This window comes from Ruditapes philippinarum, unplaced genomic scaffold, assembly GCF_026571515.1.
Source record: "Ruditapes philippinarum isolate M1 unplaced genomic scaffold, ASM2657151v2 ctg1976_1_1_1_1, whole genome shotgun sequence".
NCBI classification, from domain to species: domain Eukaryota; kingdom Metazoa; phylum Mollusca; class Bivalvia; order Venerida; family Veneridae; genus Ruditapes; species Ruditapes philippinarum.
Window position 1 is genome coordinate 12,662 of NW_026862719.1, and position 22,841 is coordinate 35,502.

General features: G+C 31.4%; 1 protein-coding gene across 1 annotated transcript; it reads left to right on the forward strand.

The window, feature by feature from the left end:
* The first annotated feature begins 3,573 nt into the window (after window positions 1-3,573).
* On the forward strand, window positions 3,574-22,766 carry LOC132720000 (synaptotagmin-1-like). The gene is made up of 6 exons (XM_060703974.1): window positions 3,574-4,319; window positions 14,144-14,160; window positions 16,194-16,361; window positions 17,298-17,735; window positions 20,068-20,179; window positions 22,043-22,766. The coding sequence occupies exons 1-6, from the start codon at window positions 3,671-3,673 to the stop codon at window positions 22,348-22,350; spliced, it is 1,692 nt and encodes a 563-aa protein (XP_060559957.1). The 5' UTR covers window positions 3,574-3,670; the 3' UTR covers window positions 22,351-22,766.
* The last annotated feature ends 75 nt before the right edge of the window (window positions 22,767-22,841 follow it).

Here is a 22,841-nt window from a genome sequence, read left to right on the forward strand (position 1 = left end):
TAACTTAATCAATTATATAAACATTTAAAACACATGTTTGACATTTCTAAAAAATAAAAGTAATATGGATTTCTGAGGCATATTGTGCCTTTAAAATATTCATTTACTATTATTTCAAAATATTATGAACACTTATTCCTTTTGAACATATAGCGTTTTTCAGCTGTTTTTTTAGACCAATTATGCTTAATCGAACTTGCTGATAAAAAACATTAACACTAGCGCTGTAAGAAGCCTCTAGACCTCCGCAAAATTTCTACGCTAGACATATTAAATGAGCCGTCATTGCCGTTATACGAGGCGGTTTGGGAGAACGCGCGACAGCAGGTACTTAATGGAACGACAATTGAGCCGCGTCATGACAAAACCAACGCAATGCGTTTGCGACCAGCATGGATCCAGACCAGCCTGCGCATCCGCGCAGTCTGATCAGGATCCATGCTGTTCGCTATCAGTTTCTCTATTTGTAATAGGCTTGGTAAGCAAACAGCATGGATCCTGATCAGACTGCGCGGATGAGCAGGCTGGTCTGGATCCATGCTGGTCGCAAACCCATTATGTTGGTTTTGTCGTGACGCGGCTCATTTATTGGACAACAACGGATGACCAATATAATATAAGTGCCTAATTAACAGAAGCGTGTAAATGAATTATGAATAATAATTTTTCAGCTTAAGGCGAGATTTCGTGACAGATTCACAATCCGCGATGGTGCGCCATCTGGGAATTGTAGCGACATTTGGTCGAAATTGTTGTGTGCTTGCATGGATATGTAGAAATTATGATGAATCACTTGACACTCTGGGGGCTTATTTCAGCTACAGGCTTTTACCGTATAGCAAATTAATTAATACTATTTGCTTTACGTACATATGTACGAGTATAATGAAACATAGTATCTACTGTAACATTTAAATATAAACAGTAATATGAATAGCTTAATGATGAAATGAAATTATAACAAAAAATAAATAAACATATTTATAATACTATCAATCGTAGCCTGATTTATTATTTAATAATTACAAACTATGATTTCCCAAAGAACCCATTTACGCATGCGCATACACACGCAGAAGCATTAAAACGAAGTTTTAATAAAACGGGATTTATAGAATATCATTGTGGCATTTCAATATAAAAAAAACGTAAACTATATTAAAAAGGGAGTATCATTTCTTCAAACAAAAGCAGATTATATCGTGATAAAGCTTTGTGGTGCTATGACCTTTTTATATAATAGAATAGTATATGTATTAATTAAGAAAGTACATCCATCAAAATCCCGCATAAATTCGGCTTACATTGTTAATTTCCGGTTCCTTTATCAATTTGGCAAGCGCTAAGCGGACAAGATTTTGTGATGATAATCCCTGTCATATTGGCGCTCTTTCAATATTACGAGGTACAAGAATGATGTACACTGCCAAGTTCTTACGGGAATATCGTAAATGTATTTCCTTTAAAGGCCCGTTATTCTTTCATTTTTGTTTCTCCTTTTTACAGTTTTCAAAAAAAAATACTCATTTGTCATAAAGTACATAAACTATATTTTCCTGATTCTGTTATCATGTTCGCAATTGGTATAATTATAATGAAGAAGTGTTTTGAATAGAAGTCAAAATATTACTTTGTTTACATTTTGCTACCATAACAAACCATTACTGCACGTTTAGCGTTACTTCTTCAGTTGTTAAACATTCCACATGCTCTTAATCCATTAATATGAAAGTAGGCAAAACCTATGAACAGTGAAGTCAGTTAAAAAAATCTCGTTTATTTTTTTTAAATTGTTTTTTTTTATTATTTCATTTTTTCCCCTTTTAAATATACACGTGTGGTCTACAACCGGGCAGGCCAAAGTCTGGCCTTTGATTTCACCGTATTAAAAAATTATTTTACGCATGTTTACTACAAAAAATACGGATTTCTGAGGCATAATGTGCCTTTCATGTAAAATGTATACGATCATATAAACTTAGACGTTCCATATTTTCTTAATAGCAGGGGAATATGATATAAATACCTCTTGTCTCTCTACACATGATGTGTTTGTTGTTATTTGTTGTTATTTACTTATGTATAAATAACAATTGTCTACTTTCTGTTAATAACATGATTGTAACGTAATGACGTAGTTTGTTAATGAAGCACCGCATGTTGTCTCATGACTTCTTATTTGTAAGATAGAAAAAAACGTGGTGACTTTTTTCTCTGCAAAATGTCCTGACAAAAACATATCTTACTAATATATAGTAAACAAATGGTGACCGATGTTGTATACTTAATCTACACAATAAGAGAATTTCAATAACAAACACCATGATGTCCTTGAACACATTTCCACCCCTTCAGAAATAAAGCAAGATACCAACAACTAAATGTATATAAAAAAGAAAGCAAGATAACAACAAATAAATAAATAAAAAGAAACACAACTACAAAAGAAAACAACCTCATAGATGAATAAATATTAATAAAATATCAAAAATATGTTATGCTCAAATTTTATATTTGACAGAATTGATAATTACTACTACTTAAAAAAAAGTTAAGTAAACAATTTTTGAGTATACGCACAGAAGGTATATGACGTTTCAAACTCTAGACTCTTTAAGTAAATACTTATGAATACATAAATACATAATGTCATAAAAATGGTAGTTTTTAAGAAAGAACCTGATCAACTTGACTAAGTTGACTTGTGATAGGGAATGTAGCTTTTCAAATTCTCTCGTCCAAATTTTGATAAGCATATTCAGTAAGAATTTATTTGGTTTAGATAAATTCTGCAATACAAGAGGTTTACCCAAAGAAGAGCATAGAATATCTTTAAACAGAGTTAAACTACTGATGACCCATGCAGTTCTATAGATACATTCAGACTATATGTACCTTATATTTAGATGTGTATTATTATACGGTTGTTTATACAAATTCATTGAAATATTAAATATTAGGGATGAAAGACTGATAATACGAACAAATCTATTCATATTCACATATGCACATATTGTACACAATTATCTTTGTATATTAAGATAAATATTTAGTTCTTAGAAATCAGTCTTGATAACAATTTCAATTTTATACTTAAAATATTCATTTATACCAATATATGTGGTCCTAGCAAAAGGTTAACTGTATCTTGTACCTTACCAACGAGGTCTGACGGTTTATTAAGATACGAATTATAATAAATAAAATGTCGATATTCTTTGTTTGCTTTGATATCATTGGTAGGAAATTAAGGATTTAAAGTTATTTTATTAAATCTTAATTCCTGTGCTTGACGTATTATTTCATTATTTATTTTTCCAATGTTTATATTTATTTAGGCCTAAGTTTGCAGCGTTCTGTAAGCACTGATAAATAATATGCTTGAAAGTTTTAACTAGAAATGGGATTCTCTAATTTTCATTTTTTTAATATAGTTGTCAAAACCATTCAACATGCTTGAAATATACAAAACATATTTTATTAATTTTCTGCGAAACGTGTAAAACATATCTGAGAATTTCCTCTCTTTTCATTTCAGAATAACGATTAGCCAGTTTTTACCACGTTGACACAAAAGATACATTAGGGGAATTCATATCATTCCGCGAATTATAATGAAATACATATCACATTCGATCGCTTCTGTTATTTTCTAAACAAAATCATGTAAATGTTTATCATACATGACAGCTTCTCGTATCGAGCGCAATCAGTTCCTGCCATAATAATTGACCCAATCGCCTATGTAACTCTGATTAGACAGCTTTTTTTGATATCCAATATGGAATTGGAAAATAAGAAGTACGCGGATTACTTAATAGTGGTTTATATCGCTGCACCGATTGCTACAGTGTTATTGCTTTTAGTGTGTGTTTACGTTTACTGCTATCGTCGCTCGAGACTGACATGGTATGAGAAATATCTATTGGAAGAACAACAGCGACAGTCGTCTGCGGGGACATCAGAAAGCGCGGGAAGTAGTGGTAGTACGAGACGCGGAATTATTGGTGTTACACGAAATAAGAAATCGAGCAAACGGATTTATTTTAAAGATTCGAAACCGATACAACCAATCGTGGAGGTCATTAAAAGTTTGAAAAAATTAACCACGAGGCTGAAGTCCTCGGGTGAAAATGGTTCGAAAGAGTGTGAAAATAAAACGGAGTGGATAGTTTGTTCTAGAAAGCGAATGGGATCTAGCCCCAGTTCACCTGTGCATGATCCGGCGGAAGAGAAATTCTGGGTTCCGCCGGCGGTATTAGACAGGAAAAGAGCGCAGAGTCTTGTTCCGACGACGACGCAGGCAGAAAGTGAAGAAGGTTAGTTTTCTTCTTTTTTTTCTCCATAGAACATATGATCTTCAATAATAAGCCAAATAATGATGAAAAAAAATGTGTTTATGAACATTCTTTAACTTCAAATAGTCCTTAATAATTTTACTGCATATGTGTTTCATTAAATAAACGAAATAAAAAAAACACTTTATTTCATATTTGATGTATAATAAAATTAATACGTATATAGTAACCTTTTTATGACAAGTATGCTTTTCGGCGTCATAGGTTCTAAATTGTGTTGGACTCCGTAAAACCAAACACATTAAACATGTATGCTGTTTAAATATCGCCTGTGACGCATGGAAAATATTTCATTTAAACTACGCATATATATATATCATGATATCAGTACAACAAATAACAAAATCTTAAATGGTTTTAAAATTCGCATAATTTATTTTAATCTTAAACATTAAGGCATGTATATGTACCACTCACTTCCATACATTGTTAACACACTAATTGATTGAAGTTCAAACAACTTAATTTGTGTTTTAGTTGATTATATTTACACTAAAGGACACGAACTTTTAATGGTCTTGTATTTCATATAAAGTCAAATAAATATTTAAATCATTAAATCATTTTTTAGTTATGTTTACAAAGTGTATGTCATATAATTACAAAAAAAAAAACAGTGCACAATCCTAAAAACATTACAAAATAAGAGAAAATACAACAAACAAATGTCATATAGTAAAAACAGAGAAAGTATCTGTGAGATTGGCGCGGGGATAGGCATTGAGACGCGCCGACACTTTTAACATCTTCCCAATTTCCTGATTGAATTACTAAACGAAGGTATGGAAAAACCCTACCAGTGCATAATTTACAGCATGACAGTTCTTACAGATCACCTGATTAATGCATCCGGGTCCTTTGGTAAACGAGCAGCTCAGATTATGGAATTGAGGTTGCCAGACGACGATATCGTGCTCTTAAAAGGGACTCCACTGAGATTTTTTAGAAATAGAAATAAGTTTTCAAGATAAATTTTCCATTTCATGTAGGTCTAGTGCAAAATTTCAGATCATTTGCTCACTCCGTTCATTCCAGAATTATAAGTATCGTAATTGCGAAAAATGACCCAAAGCTAAAAAATGTTTTCACTCAAATCGGGCACAAAAGTACGATTTTCACTTTATTTCTGAGTATATTTCTTAGTTATTTTTTGTGTGTGTACACATCTTTCTGTTTAAACTGCCCCGTTTGATATACATGTATTTAAGGTTTTTAAATGTTTTTTACGCTTTTGGACCTCAGTTGAGTTCCTTTATTCTGTTTAATTCATTTAAAGAAGTACAGACTTCAATGAGTTTTTGTCTTACATGACAGTACATGTACGTTACCTTTTTTGAGATTGTTATACCACGTTTGCTGTTAATCTTTACTAACACCATGTGTGCAAAAGTTTAAATCATTCGCTCACTTTTTTCCAGAATAACAAAATGACCTTAAAATAAACGTTTATTAAAAATCTAAGTTTCCCAAATCATGCTAAGAATTGTACGGAATAACGATATTTTAATTTAGTTCTGCGTACGTTACATGATTACCGTTTTCATAACTTGTCGTCTTATGAATGTGCCCGAGTGAATCTCTTTTCAATTCTGAGAGTTGATAACAAGCTGTTTTAAGTAAAAAAAGAATAAACTTGGCAAACAAAACAAAAAATTATAATTCAACTGTGTTCACTTGCATAATACGTTTACAAAATAGTTCGTTTACTAAATTAAATCAAAATTTGGTATATGTCATTCTGTTTTGAGTATACATACACTTGTTGATAATTTACCGAGTTATTCATTAATCAATATAAATAAAGTACAGTTTTCTGTCTCAAAAACAATTTTGTCAACAACAAGATTTATATATTTCCCAAATGCTTTCTTTCCTTTTTATGAACAATCTTGACAAACATGTTAAGCGAGGCTAATATTTGGTACTTATTCTTTTTGTTCTAACAAAATTCTCAGCATTAAATATCAAAGTTCTTTAAGTAAAGTTTCCGCTCATTATTAAAATGTTTATTATGTTATAAACGAACAAATAAGAAAACGACATCAACAAAATAGATAAAAATAAAAGATACAATTATAGAAGACTTTTGTTTGATTTAATTAAAAAGCAACACCAAATCAACACACAAAGTTATATTATCATCATAAAATGCCACCATTCACAAAAGTTTAAAGTATCACCGGAGAGTCGCCAAAAGTTTCAAATCGAACTAACCGTTTAATTACGACAGCAATTTAGCACTTGATCACCCAGCCTTACTTAAACAAATATAGAAAGACGCTATTAAGATATTTATACGTTTTCCACCGCGGTTCAATTGTTTCAGTTCTAGTTGCTTGCTTTTTGCAATATTTGGTGACAAATTCTTGATCTTTCGTGTCGACGAGTATCTGGAGGCCTATTTTCTCTCTTAAAATAGTCCGGTAATGTTTCTCAGTAAGAGACAGATTTGATTATAGCAATGTTTTCCCCCTGACAATTGTAGAAAATTGACGGCAAAAACCTGCTGTTTCATAAATATTTTTGTAGTATTAGAAGACACCGAAATGGAATTATTTGTCGTCCACTTCCCTAGGGCGTAACGATACATCGATTTTGGAGCATCACTGTGGCCCATTTAAACACATTTCAGCGTTTTCTGTGACAAACTTTAATTTTACTTTTCAATTTAAGTTAGGATTTGGAATACGCTCAAAATTCAAGTATGGAAATTGGCATGTCATAATTTGGACTTCACTCCTTTGCTTATTTTGTAATGAGACCGGTAACAAAAGACAAACAACGCGTCAATATTCTTAATATAACACATCAAGCTTTTATCTTCCATTATTTGTTGCTCCAAGACTGTGTGAGCCAGGTACATTATGATCGTTGGTCGTTCTGTTTTAAAATAATTGTTATAATTTTCGCATTTATTTTATAACACACAAGGTCACTTTATTGTTCAGTTTGAATGTTGTTCTGAATATCACCTTGAGAAGGTTTTCTCGTACAATTATATCACAATAATAATAGCATATTTATTATTGATATTTCAATTACACTGTTCCTTTAACACCGACTTCAATCAATTATTTATCCATCAAAAGGATGTCCCACTGACTATACTTATTTACGTGTTAATTCAATCCCGTCTCCATTAACATTCAAGCGGACTGATGTACTAACAAACAATTATGTTGACATATTTATCATTCGACCGATGTAAGCTGGAAAACATTCATGTCCTACGTGAAATATGATATACACCTCGGTTGGCTCGAACTACCGATCTCTCGAACAAATAAATGTATGTCCAGGCTCTCCTAGTTCAATCAAACGAAGTTTAACTGTATTTAGAATACAGTTAAAACCGTCTGTTAAGACCAGTCTTTGTGTATGGAGTAACGTGACTTTGTTAGTTCTTGATACTACAATTAATGAAAACAGTGGGGACTTTCAGTGTTTATATTTATGTCGTAGTGATCCTTAATGTAAAAAATATTCCACATTTGATACAAGATATTGTATAAGTAATCGTTCTTAATTCGGATTCGCTTTCACACAAAAATGAAATTTTAATTTAAAAATATAATCCGATATTTTGCTGCCATTCATTAATGAATAATGGAAGCAACTTTTGGAAGAAACTACTCTGTAAGTGTAATTTCTACGTTTACCTAAAATGCAGCCCATGAGTGTACTTTGTCAATATTCTAAACTAACATCCACCAAGGGATCGTGGGCTCGATCCCTTCTTGGGCAACAAATCACGTTTCCTCACATGACACAAGTACTGGTTAATTCGAAGAAGCAAACAAGATTCGCAATAATTGTAAAAATTAGATTCAGACTTTCGCCACACTAAATTGCTAATGCATGTATATATTTTTTATATTCTAAACTTATCTAAAACAAAGAAAAATAAAAATGATAATAATAAAAGACGAATAAAAAACATATTATCTTGTATCCCTATATTGGTTGCAAACTTGAACCATAGAAATAACTTCTGCATGTCTAGACACAGGGCACTCGTTTGGCCATTTTTGGGGCCGAATATCGGCCCCATTCCCCTCTCAAAATCATATGCTTTTTTCCCCTATTTCAGCAGAAAATTCCCCTAAAAAAATTGTAGTATAAATGTTTGATATTAAACAAAAAAAAATGATGTTTTGATTTCATAAAAATAGAATATATTTCTGTTTAACTTTCAATGGATTGAAAACTAAATTACAGTTGTCAACAACGCTGTATGTTAAAACCGAAAGTAGCAGGAAGTGAGAAATGTACAAGGGAGGTAACTCTCGTAAAATTATTGACAAAATTAATGTGGCAGATAATCATCGTAGGAGTTTACCTTATATTCAATTTGTTTAGAGAATAGACATACATTGTTATATTCTGCTAGTAAATAAACAAAACTATTTTAATTTCTGTCAGTTGTTGTTGGAAAAAACGTATTTCTCTTGCAGTTTTGTACTCAAATATTTTCGTACCAAATATTTTCATACCCAGTTTTACAATTACAGACAATTTTCTCTGAAACCAAAACCTTATTTAGAAAAGGCATTAAACTTTCTTGTTTATTTTTATTTAATTCTTATTTCAATTCTCATTGTTATAATTGTTTCAATCTAAAGAACATGCAGAAATATGTAGAAAATAGATTAAGAACTGACCAGTGCAGATCGCAAAATAGTGTGATACATTTTTATCTTTAAAAATAAAGAAACAGTTATGACTATAATAGGAAATAATTTTCCTGTGTTTTTACAGAACTTGGATTCAACATACCCTTGCCTAGGAAAGTCTGCCTTTCCAGAGCTTGTTGCACTGATTCAATTTTTGTTGTACAAGTTTTTTTAAAAAAAACAACAACAACAAAAACAACTGTCAGTTTATTTTTTTTATTATAAACAAAAATGCATTATGCTTGTTATAGATTTTAATATAACCCTAACGTTTTTCAGAATTTGCATTTTACCCCTCACTTTAGAATTTGAGGGGTATAAAACCCTTGGCCAAAACATATATCTGAAGCTCTGATTGATGTCTGAGCCAGTCAAGTGCAATAAGAAAGCAATAAAGAAAACAATGAGATAGCCTATCTCAAGAAAAACTTCATGTCATATGTTTTATTTGTTAGGTCTATAGTAATAAATATACGAGCTATTGTAAGTAATGGTAGGAAATTGTGCTAAGAGTTAGTGTAAAACCTAAATTTAAAGAACTCATATATGGCTTGAAATTCCCCTTTTTGTCTTAAAATGACGCAAAATTCCCCTTCCTGAGGGTATGGGTACCTGTCCCCAAAAGTTGTCTAGTGCCCTGAGACAACACCTAATTTCTTCGAAACTCACAATAAATCTTGCATAAAATTACAAAATTATCTACCGAAGATGACTTTTATAAGCGCTTAATTGTCTCTGAATATCACTTGTACTTGCTATTTTCGATATAAGTGCATTTGGGTGGGCGACCTTTTAAAATAGACACAGACACATTTGCCAATATGTATTTGTAGAGTGGTTTGATAAAATACCACGATGATTTTAGTCACTAAAGCAGCAAGCCTCCAGATTCATACATGTTGAAAATGAATAAACAAAATATTTCAAGTGAAGAGAGAAATTAATTTTACTTATTGCAAACGACAAATGAATTTATAAAATATGAAAATAAGCTCTTACTGCATTAGTCACGATGTAGAATTTTGTATTAAATACTGTAAAATCATTCATTCTTGCATATGATAATATTATGTCAACCATTACTTGAATTGTGAACCTTTTTACATAATATAATCAAAGTCATTTTTTTCTCAAAGTTGATTTTTATTGAATTGTTGCGATTATTTGTATTGGCTCGCAGCTCTAATAATCAAACATTTTTATTGTATTTGAAGCAATACTAATAATAAAATCACTTAAATTGGCGCTGGAAAGATTACAATGGTGTTTGCAATTCTAATTTACTGATCGAACTGCTATTGAAATAATACTTCAGTTATGAAATTTGGCTAATTTAAAGAACATTTTAAATAAATTTAAGTCCAATATTTACACCATATATAACAAAGGTCCAATAAAAAAAAATTCTTTAAAATCATGCAGTTTTGCGAAATATCTGGCCTTACACCAGGCTTTTTTATTTGTTCCAAATTAGCAATTCTTAGCGAGAATTTTTTTTTTTCCAAAAAGGGAAGAGGGCTAAGGGTCTTTTTCAACACGAATGTTAGGAAAAAACACCGATATTAATTTTGAATAATAGCCCTATCACACAGTTTTGCCCTATTGACCAAAAAGGTCATAACTGTTTAAAAAATGTTTTGCTCGAGATTCTCGATACAAATAAGCTTTGTATCAACAGTAATTGTGACTCTCTGCCAGAATGAGATCAAAAACAAGGTGGAAAAACTGCTAATATAAATGTAAGTTTAAGTGTTATTGGATGAATATTTTTAAAAATAAAAAAATGTCCATAAAGTCTGTCAGGAACCACAATAAAAAAAGACTAAAACGACTCTTTTTGTGGTAATCCAACATAGATAAGTTGATTGCAAGGCTTTTATTCACTTCCCTTTTTTATACAATGTTCCGTCAATAGTTTACAGTGGTATATCATTGCCATGCAGATGTTACAATTTTAGGGTTGAAAAAAACTATCTATACAATAACAACTGAATAACACATTTTTTATTTTGAAGTTTTTTTTATTAGAAGTAAATGGTCAAGACCATGTTCAAAATTTTTTAACTAGTGAACAAAAGAAAATAAAAAAAAACTTTGCCCGCTTTTAAATTTAAAAATTTTGGGAATCTAAATTTTTTAAAAATAAATACAAATCTTTAAAATAAGAAAATTTTGTAAAAATTTTAATGATGATGATTAAAATTGAAAAAAGTTTAATAAAAAAAATAAGGGATCAGGTATATAGGTAATAAAAATTGATGATGATAGGGTCGAAGATAATCATTATAAAAATACCAATGATAGAAAATAATATTAATGATGACGATGGTGGTGATAATTTATCACAATCATGATTACGATAATGATTATAATGATGGTGGATGATGTGAAAATGGAATGATGAGGATGCGATAAATAATTTCCAATCAGGAAGAAGAATGATGTCGATAAAATGATGATAATGATGTAATTTGAAATGAGTTATCATTTTTATAAAAATAGTGACAAATAAAATAAAAATAAAAAAAAAAATAAAAAAAATTACATCATGTTTTTATTTATAAGTGACTAGAAAAAGAAAAAAGTTAGTTTAAATAAATGTCTTGAGACTATTCATTTGGATCGCGTGTCCTCTAGAAGTAATTGAATATAACTATAAAAAGTGTTTTGTTTTTTATTGCTAAATCATTGTTTTTTATAATTATTAATTACAGACATAAAGACATTACATAGTCTAGGGAAATAATGTAAGTGAATGACCAGAAGTTTAATGCGTCTTGTATTTTAAGGTTAATAGACTACTAGGTTATTAAAAAAGTGATCAAAAAATGTCTGCGAAGGAAAATTAATGCAAACATAATTTATAGGTATTTTTTCAAAAAATTTGACAATTCTTGAGGCAAAGTATTCATAATTAAAAAGGGGGTTATAATATTCAACTGTAGCTAAAAATCTAGCATAATTACATGACATAGCTTAGCTCAAATGAAGCTCAAGAAACAAATTTTTATTTCAAATACGATTTCTACAAAATTTCCGTTATTTTTTGCTTGATTTTAAAAAAATAGGTTTGTTTCATTAATGAAAACCGAAAATTCTTAATACACAATGTTAAGTATTTTCAAATCTCGCAGGAGTAATTTATTTCCTTTATATTTTGACCTACGAGCGGATATGATATTTCGTTGGGTTGAAAATTTCTGTCAAAAATGTGAATGTACTGCAAAAATGATGATATTATCTTTACGTTATGCTTTAAAAATCGACAACAGTTACCAAAGTCCACAACTAAAGCAATTTTTTTGTCGTGTATACATTCGTACAACAATAAAAAGAGCTTTGCATTTTATCAGAATATATGGGTTGTGAAATGAATCATTATACTGTTTAACTGGCAATTTGTTTTGCCAGGGAGACAACAATTGCCGGTAACATTGACAAAATTGACATTCTATATGTATTATGAAAACTTATATTACTCTAGGCACATCCGTTAAAATGTCACGCATTATAGCTATCCGAATAGTATGTCACTCTCTGCCTCCATCTATTTCCTGTGGAGACATCTCTGTTTTGACAGTCGTACAAAAGAATAAATCGTCGCTGGTAAGAGGGGTTTTTTTTACAACAAGGATGAAACATAAAAAATTTCTTTTTCTATAGGTTTTTCATTGATATACATTGCGTTTTTGACGATTAAATTAAGCAAGAGACAAATCAAGTGATTTAAGATAATAAAAAGAAAACAAAAGTAATAGACATTCAAACTGCACAAAAGAATAACAATGCACCAAATACAAAACATCTGAACAAAAGACAAAAATAGAGCAAAAGACAACTAAAATGAAGGGAAAACAACAAAATAAAAATATAAAAATAAATGAATAAAAATGAATAGATAAAAAAATAAATAGATCGATAAATGAATAAATAAAAAAAGAAAGAAAGAAAGAAAGAAAGAAAGAAAAAAAGAAAGAATGAAAGAATGAAAGAAAGAAAGAAAAAACATAAATAAATAAATAAATAAAAACAACAACAACAACAAAGAAACAACAACGATAAAACTGAACTAAAGGCAATAAACTGAACTACAGTCAATAAACTATACCAAAGATAGCAAACCGAAGATACTGAATAAATAAGCTAGTATGTGTTTGTGGTTAATTTTATTGACACGCATTCGTTACTTTATATGGAATGGTCATCTAATTAGATATATATGATACAATTATCTATTCCTTTGATTCCTACTCCTTTGATTCTTATGAAATCTTACCAGTTTACCTCACTTAGTGTAATGTTCTACTCAACTAATTACGAAGATATCTTGTCCGATATGCACTTGCTTGGGGTCATAACTTAAAGATCAATCGCTTTTATTGACTTTTTTACTTTTATTTCTATGTACCAATCAGTCTCTCAATAGTCAGTTGCAGAAGAAAGTGTGCACTTGGTTACTTTGGGCAATTTTGTATACATACATGGCTAAAATAGTGACACACAAGGAATCAATATCTTCAGAAGTGTTTTGACCACACACTTGTTAAATTTGAGTTTAAATATGATAATTCTTTGAATAGTGGTTTTAACGCTTTTTTGTCTTTTTGTTTGTCTCGTAACGTGACCATTATTCAGCATTTGTTGCGTTTATAAAAAACAACAACAACAATAGGAGAAAACATAATAAAAAAATGTAAACAAACTTGTTTACAACTTTTATCATACATCCCTCAGCTGTTTATAAATAATCAAAGTCCTTGATAATGATAACATATAAATTACATGTAAATTATCATGAAGTCAATACATTTCTGCAATTTTTTAATACCAAATATGCATTTATTTTGCTTTAATAAGTTTACAAATGACCCTGTTAACCACAAGCACACTTTCTTTTGCAACTTATTATAAATTCGGATATTGAGTAAAGCAGATATCTCATCTAATATACAAATGTGATATGCACGAATAATCATAATGGTAGAACAATAACGTTCTTCTGTTCAGGTCAGGTCACATAATATTGTCTGTATCGTTGTTTTATAGTCCATGTGAAATTGTAGTATACAACCTTTGCCATATTAAAACTTGTTTTTAAATTTATGATTTTAAACCCCAATGAGGGGCCCGTAAACCTTTTCCGTTAAAGTCCCTTATTTTTCAGAAAAAAATGAGGGAAAAACTCTAGCTATAGCAGATAAACGAAACTAATCTTGATAAATAACTGGAGGAAAAAGCATAAGCTCATTGGCATTTTAAATAGCTTGATTAGTCTAGCTGATATTATTTCGTAAGGTTTGTTTTATCTGCGCTAGGGCCAACCCCGTATACATTTCTTTTAAATATAAAAAATTATATGAAAATTGATAAAGTAGCGGAAACTAGTACCCTTTTAAAATAACGGTTGGCGATCCTTAAAATGCGATCATTTTAGCCACATTGTGATTAAAATGAATGCAAGTTACGACATCCACGTTACAAAAAAATACTAATAGTGAAAACAGATGAGACATTTTTTTTGATGTTTGGTATAATACTTCCGATTTGTAGTCGGAATTGATTTAATATCATTGATGGTAGTGACAGTGTAAACAGTGTAAAAAAATAGTGGCCTTTCGAAAAAAAAAAGATTATTTAAATTTGGCAATATGTTAAATTGTTCAAATGGTTGTTGTTCCTGTTTACAATTTATTTTATGACTGATTTTTTTATTTGCTTTGCATAGTATTTAATTTACTATGTTAATATTTTTCCCCATGTCTTTTTTATCCGTGAACAATTTAAATTCTTGTTGTATTGGTCTAAAATCAACTTGACTTCGATTAAATCAAATAATAACCTGAAATCAAGTAATAAATTATCTTAAAAAGAAGAAAGTATTTATTTTTGATATTCATTTTATACAACCTATCGAATGCATTGTTAATAGAGGAAATTTACTTGTGGCACTGCATGATTGAAATTGTGAAATGTAACAATTTCAATGTACTAAATCTAATGGTATTTCCAAAGACTGAAGAAAAAATAATAAACCAATTTATTATGAGCAAATAAATAAATAAATAAATAAATAAATTTATAAATAAAAGAATAAATAAGATGGAGGCTACATTTACATAATTATGGTATAATTGAAATTCAGTAGTTAAAACTGTCACCATTAAAAAAAATATATATAGGCAAATAAAGCTTCTGTTATCTTGTACTGTACATGTACATTATTTATAAACATTTTATGTATTTGAATGAACAATATTGTGAATGTATCAAAATCATTTTGCCTACTGCACGTGCGTGTTCATTATCTTTTATATTAAAATGTTTAACAAGTTATGGCCTAAGTGCGGGAAAATGATGAATGACCATTGTACATTACTATGAAGCCGTTTAAATAGAATCAGTCGCGTTTCATTTTTCGAAGCATTTCATATATAGAAAATCTGAAATCAATAAGTGCCATTCTTCACGTACATATATATCTTACAATATAATCTTTAAAATGCCAATTTATGTGGGTGCTGTAACGTTTGGGAGTCATAGATGAGAATTTGTCGCTTTTAGAATGAATGTCTTGCCTTATGAATGTCTCTAGGAAAAGCATTATTTTATGACGATATTGCGGTATTCCCCCGTGTAGCATGTGGTATTGTCAATCTTTGCAGACAGCAAACACTGATATCATATTTGTGGTTTACCGCAATATGATTTTAAGAAATACTTATAGTAACAGTATATATTGCACTTGGGGATATTAATATTTGCAAAACAGGTCATTATGAATCGAGATCTTACAAATGAAAAGGCTTTATCTATTTATCTCTGAACATATACACGTTTAATCAATATATATTTAAGTGTTGTTACATCTTTTTCTGGTCCTTCGGGATCATTGATTCCAGCACTTTTAAGTGTTGAAAATTGAGAACCGCTCAAGCCGGTGCTAGATGGCATGAGGAATGTTGCGCTTGTTCATTATCCTTCATGTACAGACTCAATCAAACTATGTCTGCAATTATTTTAACATTATTATCTTACTTTCTATGAAATGATGGACCTTCCATTGTGGATCAATTCCCTTTAATAACTTTCAATCTGAGTATTTGCTGTATCATTCTATTTATGTTTACGATGGCTTCTTTATTTTTCACAGATAACAGTTCAGGTACGACCACGGGGTCTCCGTGAATTCACGTATAGCTTCCAATCAACACCTATCATAAGCACTGATGGCCTGCCCTCTCCAATGCCACCTGGTAATAGGCAACGTCGTGCATCAATGCAAGACGCTATAGATTTTCGGAAAATAGATTCAAAACTTTACGATAGAAGGGTACGTAAAATACTTAACATTAAAACTGAAAGAGCAAATATGACATAGGGTAGCTATATTTTATTGAAACGTATTTGTTAAAATCTTATTACCTTATTCACAAAAAAAAAATAATAAAAAAAAATAAGTTCTTTGGTTTATTTGTTTGAAGGTATACTCGGACATAATTACTCTCTTAGAACAGTTGAAGTTCATCGTGGACATTTTATCCTTTATTCAAAGAAAATTTTATCATTTTTAATCACCGGCATTTTATTCCCACCTTAAATCTTTAATTACAAAATAAATAATTGAGGCCGATACGCCAGGCCATAAAAGTTAAGACACTCTTCCTTTATTTTCAATAATACCTAAAAGTGTCACAGTGCACGTGACATTGCGTGACCAAAGAACTGGACATAATTTGGAACATTCTCATTAGGATTTCCATGAATTAGAGTAATTAAGTAGGGCTTTGGCAATAAAAATCGAGATGTGACATTAACTTCTTTTGCTAATTACTAGGTAAAAAAAGACATAATTAAGAATATAGAAATATTAGAACCATTTGTCAACTACCATAAAATTTAATTTTGATCACGCAGGACTGTCCTGATAAAACTGTGTTTTGATTAGGGCCATAAATTATTGAAGCCGCCGTCATGAACAAAACCAACATAATTTTGGTTTTTTGCGACCCAGGATGTATCCAGACAAGCCTGCACATCTGCGCAGTCTTATCAGGATCCATGTTGTTCGCTATCAGTTCTCTACGTTGTAATAGTTGGTAAGCCGAAAAAGCATGGATCCTGATTTCACTGCGCGGATGCGCAGGCTGGTCTGGATCCATGCTGGTCGCAAATCCATTATGTTGGTTTTGTCGTGACACGGCTCATATTATTTTTATTATCGTCTATCATACTTGTCAAACTACAAGTTTCTACTTTTTTATTACAGTCGTTACAAAGACAACAGTCTGTCGCAAGCATCGAGGAGGATCCTCTTGGAAGTATTAACTTTAGTATCGAATTTAACTACGAAACAAGCTTGCTCACTGTGTACCTTGTTGAAGCAGAAAATCTTGTATCACGTGACTTTAGTGGAACTTCTGATCCATATTGTAAAGTATGCGTTCTTCCCGACAGACGAAATCAGCTGAAAAGCAAAGTTCATAGGAAAACTACGAATCCTGTTTTTGACGAAGAATTTATTTTTGAAATTGACCCAGATATGTTACATACCATGACTCTCGAATTGCTCATTTTTGACTATGACCAGTTTTCGCGACATGACTGCATTGGACAAGTTAAATTGCCCCTAGATAATGTGGATTTTTCTCAGCGACAAACGTACTGGAAACCTATTGCCAAAAGGGAACAAAAAGGAATATCAACGGTAGGTATCTTTATATTGACTCTTTTAAAGGATCTCCACTAAGGTCTAAAAGCTTAAAAACATACAATTTGATTTTGTGACTTTTTCACACAGATCAGCTACTGCAATAAATACAGAGAATTTGATGATGATGATGATGATGACGATGATAATTATGATGCTGATGATTAATAGATATACTCAGAAATAAACTAAGAATCACATTTTGGAGCCATTCTCAGCCCAATTTTAGCGGGGGTGTAGCAACCCTTTTCAAGTTTATGTTTTTTATATGCCCGAAAGAATTTCGGGCATATTATGTTATACCCCCTGGCGTCCGTCTGTCTGTCAGAGCAAACATTTGATATTTATAAGCTTCATTCCGTAGTTAAATAAAAAACAAAAACTCATAAAATTCAAATTAAGAGCTATTTTTTTGTTTTTATGAGCTTATTTATGGACGTTGGTCCAGGTGGTGTTTATGAGCTGATTTGCCTCATAAACATCAAAAGTTGGTACGTCCGTCCGTCCGTCTGTCCGTCCGTCCGTTAGCAATTTGGTTTCCGGAGCATAACTTAAGTTTCATTTGGCCCACAACATTCAAACTTCATAGGATGATTGTCCATATTGGGTAGAAGACCCCTATTGATTTTGGGGTCACAAGGTCAAAGGTCAAGGTCACTATCACCTTAAAACTGAAAACAGTTTCCGGAGCATAACTTAAGTTCCATTTGGCAGACAGTGTTCAAACTTCATAGGATGATTGTCCATATTGGGTAGAAGACCCCTATTGATTTTGGGGTCACAAAGTCAAAAGTAAAGGTCACTATGACCTTAAAACTGAAAACAGTTTCCAGAGCATAACTTAAGTTCCATTTGGCCGGCAGTGTTCAAAGTTCATAGGATGATTGTCCACGTTGGGTAGAAGAAACCTATCGATTTTGGGGTCACAAGGTCAAAGGTCAAGGTCATTATTACTTTAAAAATGAAAACAGTTTCTGGAGCATAACTTAAGTTCCATGTGGCCCACAGTATTCAAACTTCACAGGATGATTGTCCATATTGGGTAGAAGACCCCTATTGATTTTGGGGTCACAAGGTCAAAGGTCAAGGTCACTATTACCTTAAAACTGAAAACAGTTTCCGGAACGTAACTTAAGTTCCATTTGGCCCACAGTGTTCAAACTTCATAGGATGATTGTCCATATTGGGTAGAACACCCCTATTGATTTTGGGGTCACACAGTCATAGTAGCTATAACCTCAAAACTAAAAACAGTTTCCAGAGCATAAGTTCCATTTGGCCCACAGTATTCAAACTTTATAGGAGGATTGCTATTTGAAGGAGGTTATACTTAATTTAATTTATATAATGTCTTAGAAATGCTTCATCCTTAGTAAAGAAAAAAAATACACATTCGGGCATATAATGCTCCGCCTAGCGGTGCTCTTGTTTCACAATTAGAATAACCATTCTGGAAAAACAGATATGAATTTTTGCACACAAGTTATAGGTTTAGACCTACATCAAATGGAACACCAATCTTGAAAAAATGATTTCCTGTTCTCTCATGTTCAGAAAGCGCAGTGGAGTCCCTTTAAATTTTAGCCATACTTATATAAAATGTAATACACCAATGATGACAAAAAATTTGGATTTTGTAAGCTTGGTCATCTGGTGTATTTTAAATTGAAAAAAATATACAAAAGGTGATAAGATTATAACACAAACTTAAATATAAAATGTTGTTTTTGTGCCATTCTTAGCTCGAAAGGGGTTAAATTTCATTTTGGGTCATTTTGCACAATACAAATGAAAATTCTTGATAGAATGTGTGATAGAATCATCTGCCATTTTGCAAATTAGATTTCACTGCAGTCCTACGTTAGATGTAAAAATGATACACGAATTTGAAACATATTTCCAGTCCTTTCGTGTCAAAAAACTTACATGGAATCCATAGCTTTTATATGACAAAGTTTTGAAAGTACCTCAAAGCTTTTATTCTTACATGTAAGCAAACCTCAAAGATGCACCGATGTGTTGATGAATTGATAGATCTTTTTAAACTCATATCCTTACTGACGCTTCACTATCTTGCGTAGCGTAGAGTATCTAAGCAATAAACGAAGTTGTGATTAGATGGGATTGGGCGTTTAGCATGCTCCTAGTTTTAATGTCATGTCTGCATACTTTAAGTTAACATATCTTGTAAAGATATTCTTGTTTTGGTCTCCTTAATATCTCTGTCCTAGTTGCTTTTTGTTGAAAATCTGACCTCGTTGTCGTTCACTGTATATTTCTATGTCATCCCTTTAAAATGATCATATCAAAATAATTGCTTTTTCTTCAGAATGGTGACCTAATATTTTCTCTAGGCTACTTGTCTAGTGCTGAAAGATTAACAGTTGTGGTAATGAAAGCCAGAAACTTACGACACACTGAAGAAGGCAAAATAACAATGGGTAGGTACATACCTTTAACAAATTCAATATATGAGTATAAATAATACATGTATTGGGCCATATAAAGATAATTCAATCCGATAAATTCATGTATAAAACGAAAATAGTCATTAACTACAACATTTATTACTTTATCGCCATTTAATACAGTCACCTGGTAAGTCGAATTGTTCCTATGAACGTTTTCATGCTTTGCCAATAAAAAATAAATTAGTATAGTAATTACTATTGGCCTGACAACCTAACTTAATTATCTAATTTCGTCGAATAATAAACTCAATTTTCCTAAAAAAGCAACAAGAGGCTCCGGGCCAGACGTATTGTCACTCAGTAATGAGCTTTGTGACAATATTCTCTGCTAAACGATATACGGAATGCCAATGTCAATAAATGTAGAAGATTGTTTCTTAATAATATACCTTTTTAGATTTCCCTCGTCTTAATATTTTGCTGGTGGGGTCGATGTTCGACTGGTTATATTATTTGTTATAAAAACTTTTGACAGGTTTTAGGGCCCTATATAAACGGTTGTTTGGAAATAAAATCAGAGGCGGGGATTACATTGCAAAACACCGTTTATATACAGCCAAATAACCTGTCAGGAATATTTAAAACAAATTTATAATACAACAAGCATCATTTTTAGAGCAAAAAGTAATATTTTTTATATATCGACAGCAGCCGTGTTTATTATTAGCTATAAAGAATTTTGACAGGTTTTATGGCTCTATATAAACGGTTATATTGCAAAAAAGAACGTTTATATACGGCCATATAACCTGTCAACAATATTTATAACGAATTTATAATGCTGAAAACTCTCTTTTTTAAAAAATAGATTTCTTCATAAATTGACAGCAGCCGTGTATATAAATCCATTTAATCGTCACGATTATCCAATGAAAAGCGACGTTACAAACTTACAGTTTTATTCAGCTTGTATAGTCCAAACTAATGATAGGCGATGATTATATTGCAAATTACAATTTATACATCGCCATAAAACATGCAAGACATCTTTGTAACGAATTTATAATACAGCAGAACCATACTGTTTTACGACAAACGAAAAATACATCATAAATACAGCAGGCGTGCTTGTACATTATATAAGTTTCGATTTTCCATGAACAACTACTATACAAACGTGCAGTATATATTAAAATGACTTTTTATATAACTACCAATTTCTTCATGTTGCGATAGACGTTCAATAGGACGTGATATTAACCTGTCGATTTTTTCCGGGTGATTTTGATCTAATTAACAATAACTACTTCATAACGTGATAAAAAGGGGCGCTAAATTTAACCTTCTTTTATTAGAAACAATCGTTAATGGCATAACGATATTAAGAGTACTAGCCGACCTATCCAAACCAACGTTACGTCAAACAAACATCACGTGTAAATTCGTGCTATCTGTAATAAATACATGAATAAACTATAACGGCGCTTTGTCATATGAACAAAACAAAACATATTTATTTTTACTTGAACAGAGTACATAATGATACAAAATGATACAAATTGTAAATCAATGCATTATGTTAATATTACAAACCTGTAACATATTAGTACTATATTTTGAATACAATGTCACAATTTGCAAAATCTATGGATTTGGCTAATGTGACCTTCACCTTATCATCATGCAATGATTACGAGTATTACTAATAAGTAGCGACTAGGAAAGCACGATTATTGTTTAAAAAAGAAAAGGCATACGAATCGTTACCGTAAACGTGTGCGTACAAGAGATATTTCTTAAAATATAACTCTATAATTCTATATATAATTCTATAATGTTACATACTTTAACGACCTTTCCTTGCATTAGTTACAATGATATTAACATTTTCAGATCCCTATGTAAAGGTTTTGCTCAGCTTTGGTAACGGCAAGAAATCAAAAAAGAAGAAGACATCAACGAAGCACAATGTACTCACGCCCGTGTGGAACGAGGCGTTAACCTTTAATCTGCCAAAAGACTTCTTGAATTCCGTTTCTCTGGAGTTCCATGTATGTCATGACAATAAAATGGGAAATGATGAAATTCTAGGACAAACAAAGATCTCGAAAGATTCAAATGGGGATGAAAGATTACACTGGGATGAAATGGTGAACTGCAGAAGTGCAATTGCTAGATGGCATACCCTCACGTCGTCGTGATGATTTCACAATTCAAGCTAATCTTGTGAAAAACCAAACTTGTTTCTTTGAGGTCAGCTGGAGATCTTAAATTTATTTACTTATATTGGATGTGAGACACCGATATATCTGTTTTGTTATTGTTTAACAGCGTCGGAGTACCCGGACAATATATTGAGGAGTATTTACACTATTTGATCAGGAAAAGGAAACAGTTATGGTCACGTGATACAGAACTCATATTGTACCAATCTTTGTTATACCTTTTATACCAGTCGGTTATGTTTTGTTTATTACCTGTCTCTTCCCGCTTGTTAAATTAAAGTCTTAACATCCCAAGTTTGTTACAAAAACATCAGTAAACGTTTCTAATATATGACTTTGTAATCAAACATATTGTTGTTAATGAAAACAAATAAAGTGATATAGACAATGAATCTTCATGTTTCTCACGCAATATATATTTACTGCAATGGTATGCGGATATAGTTTTCTATTATAATAACATGTTT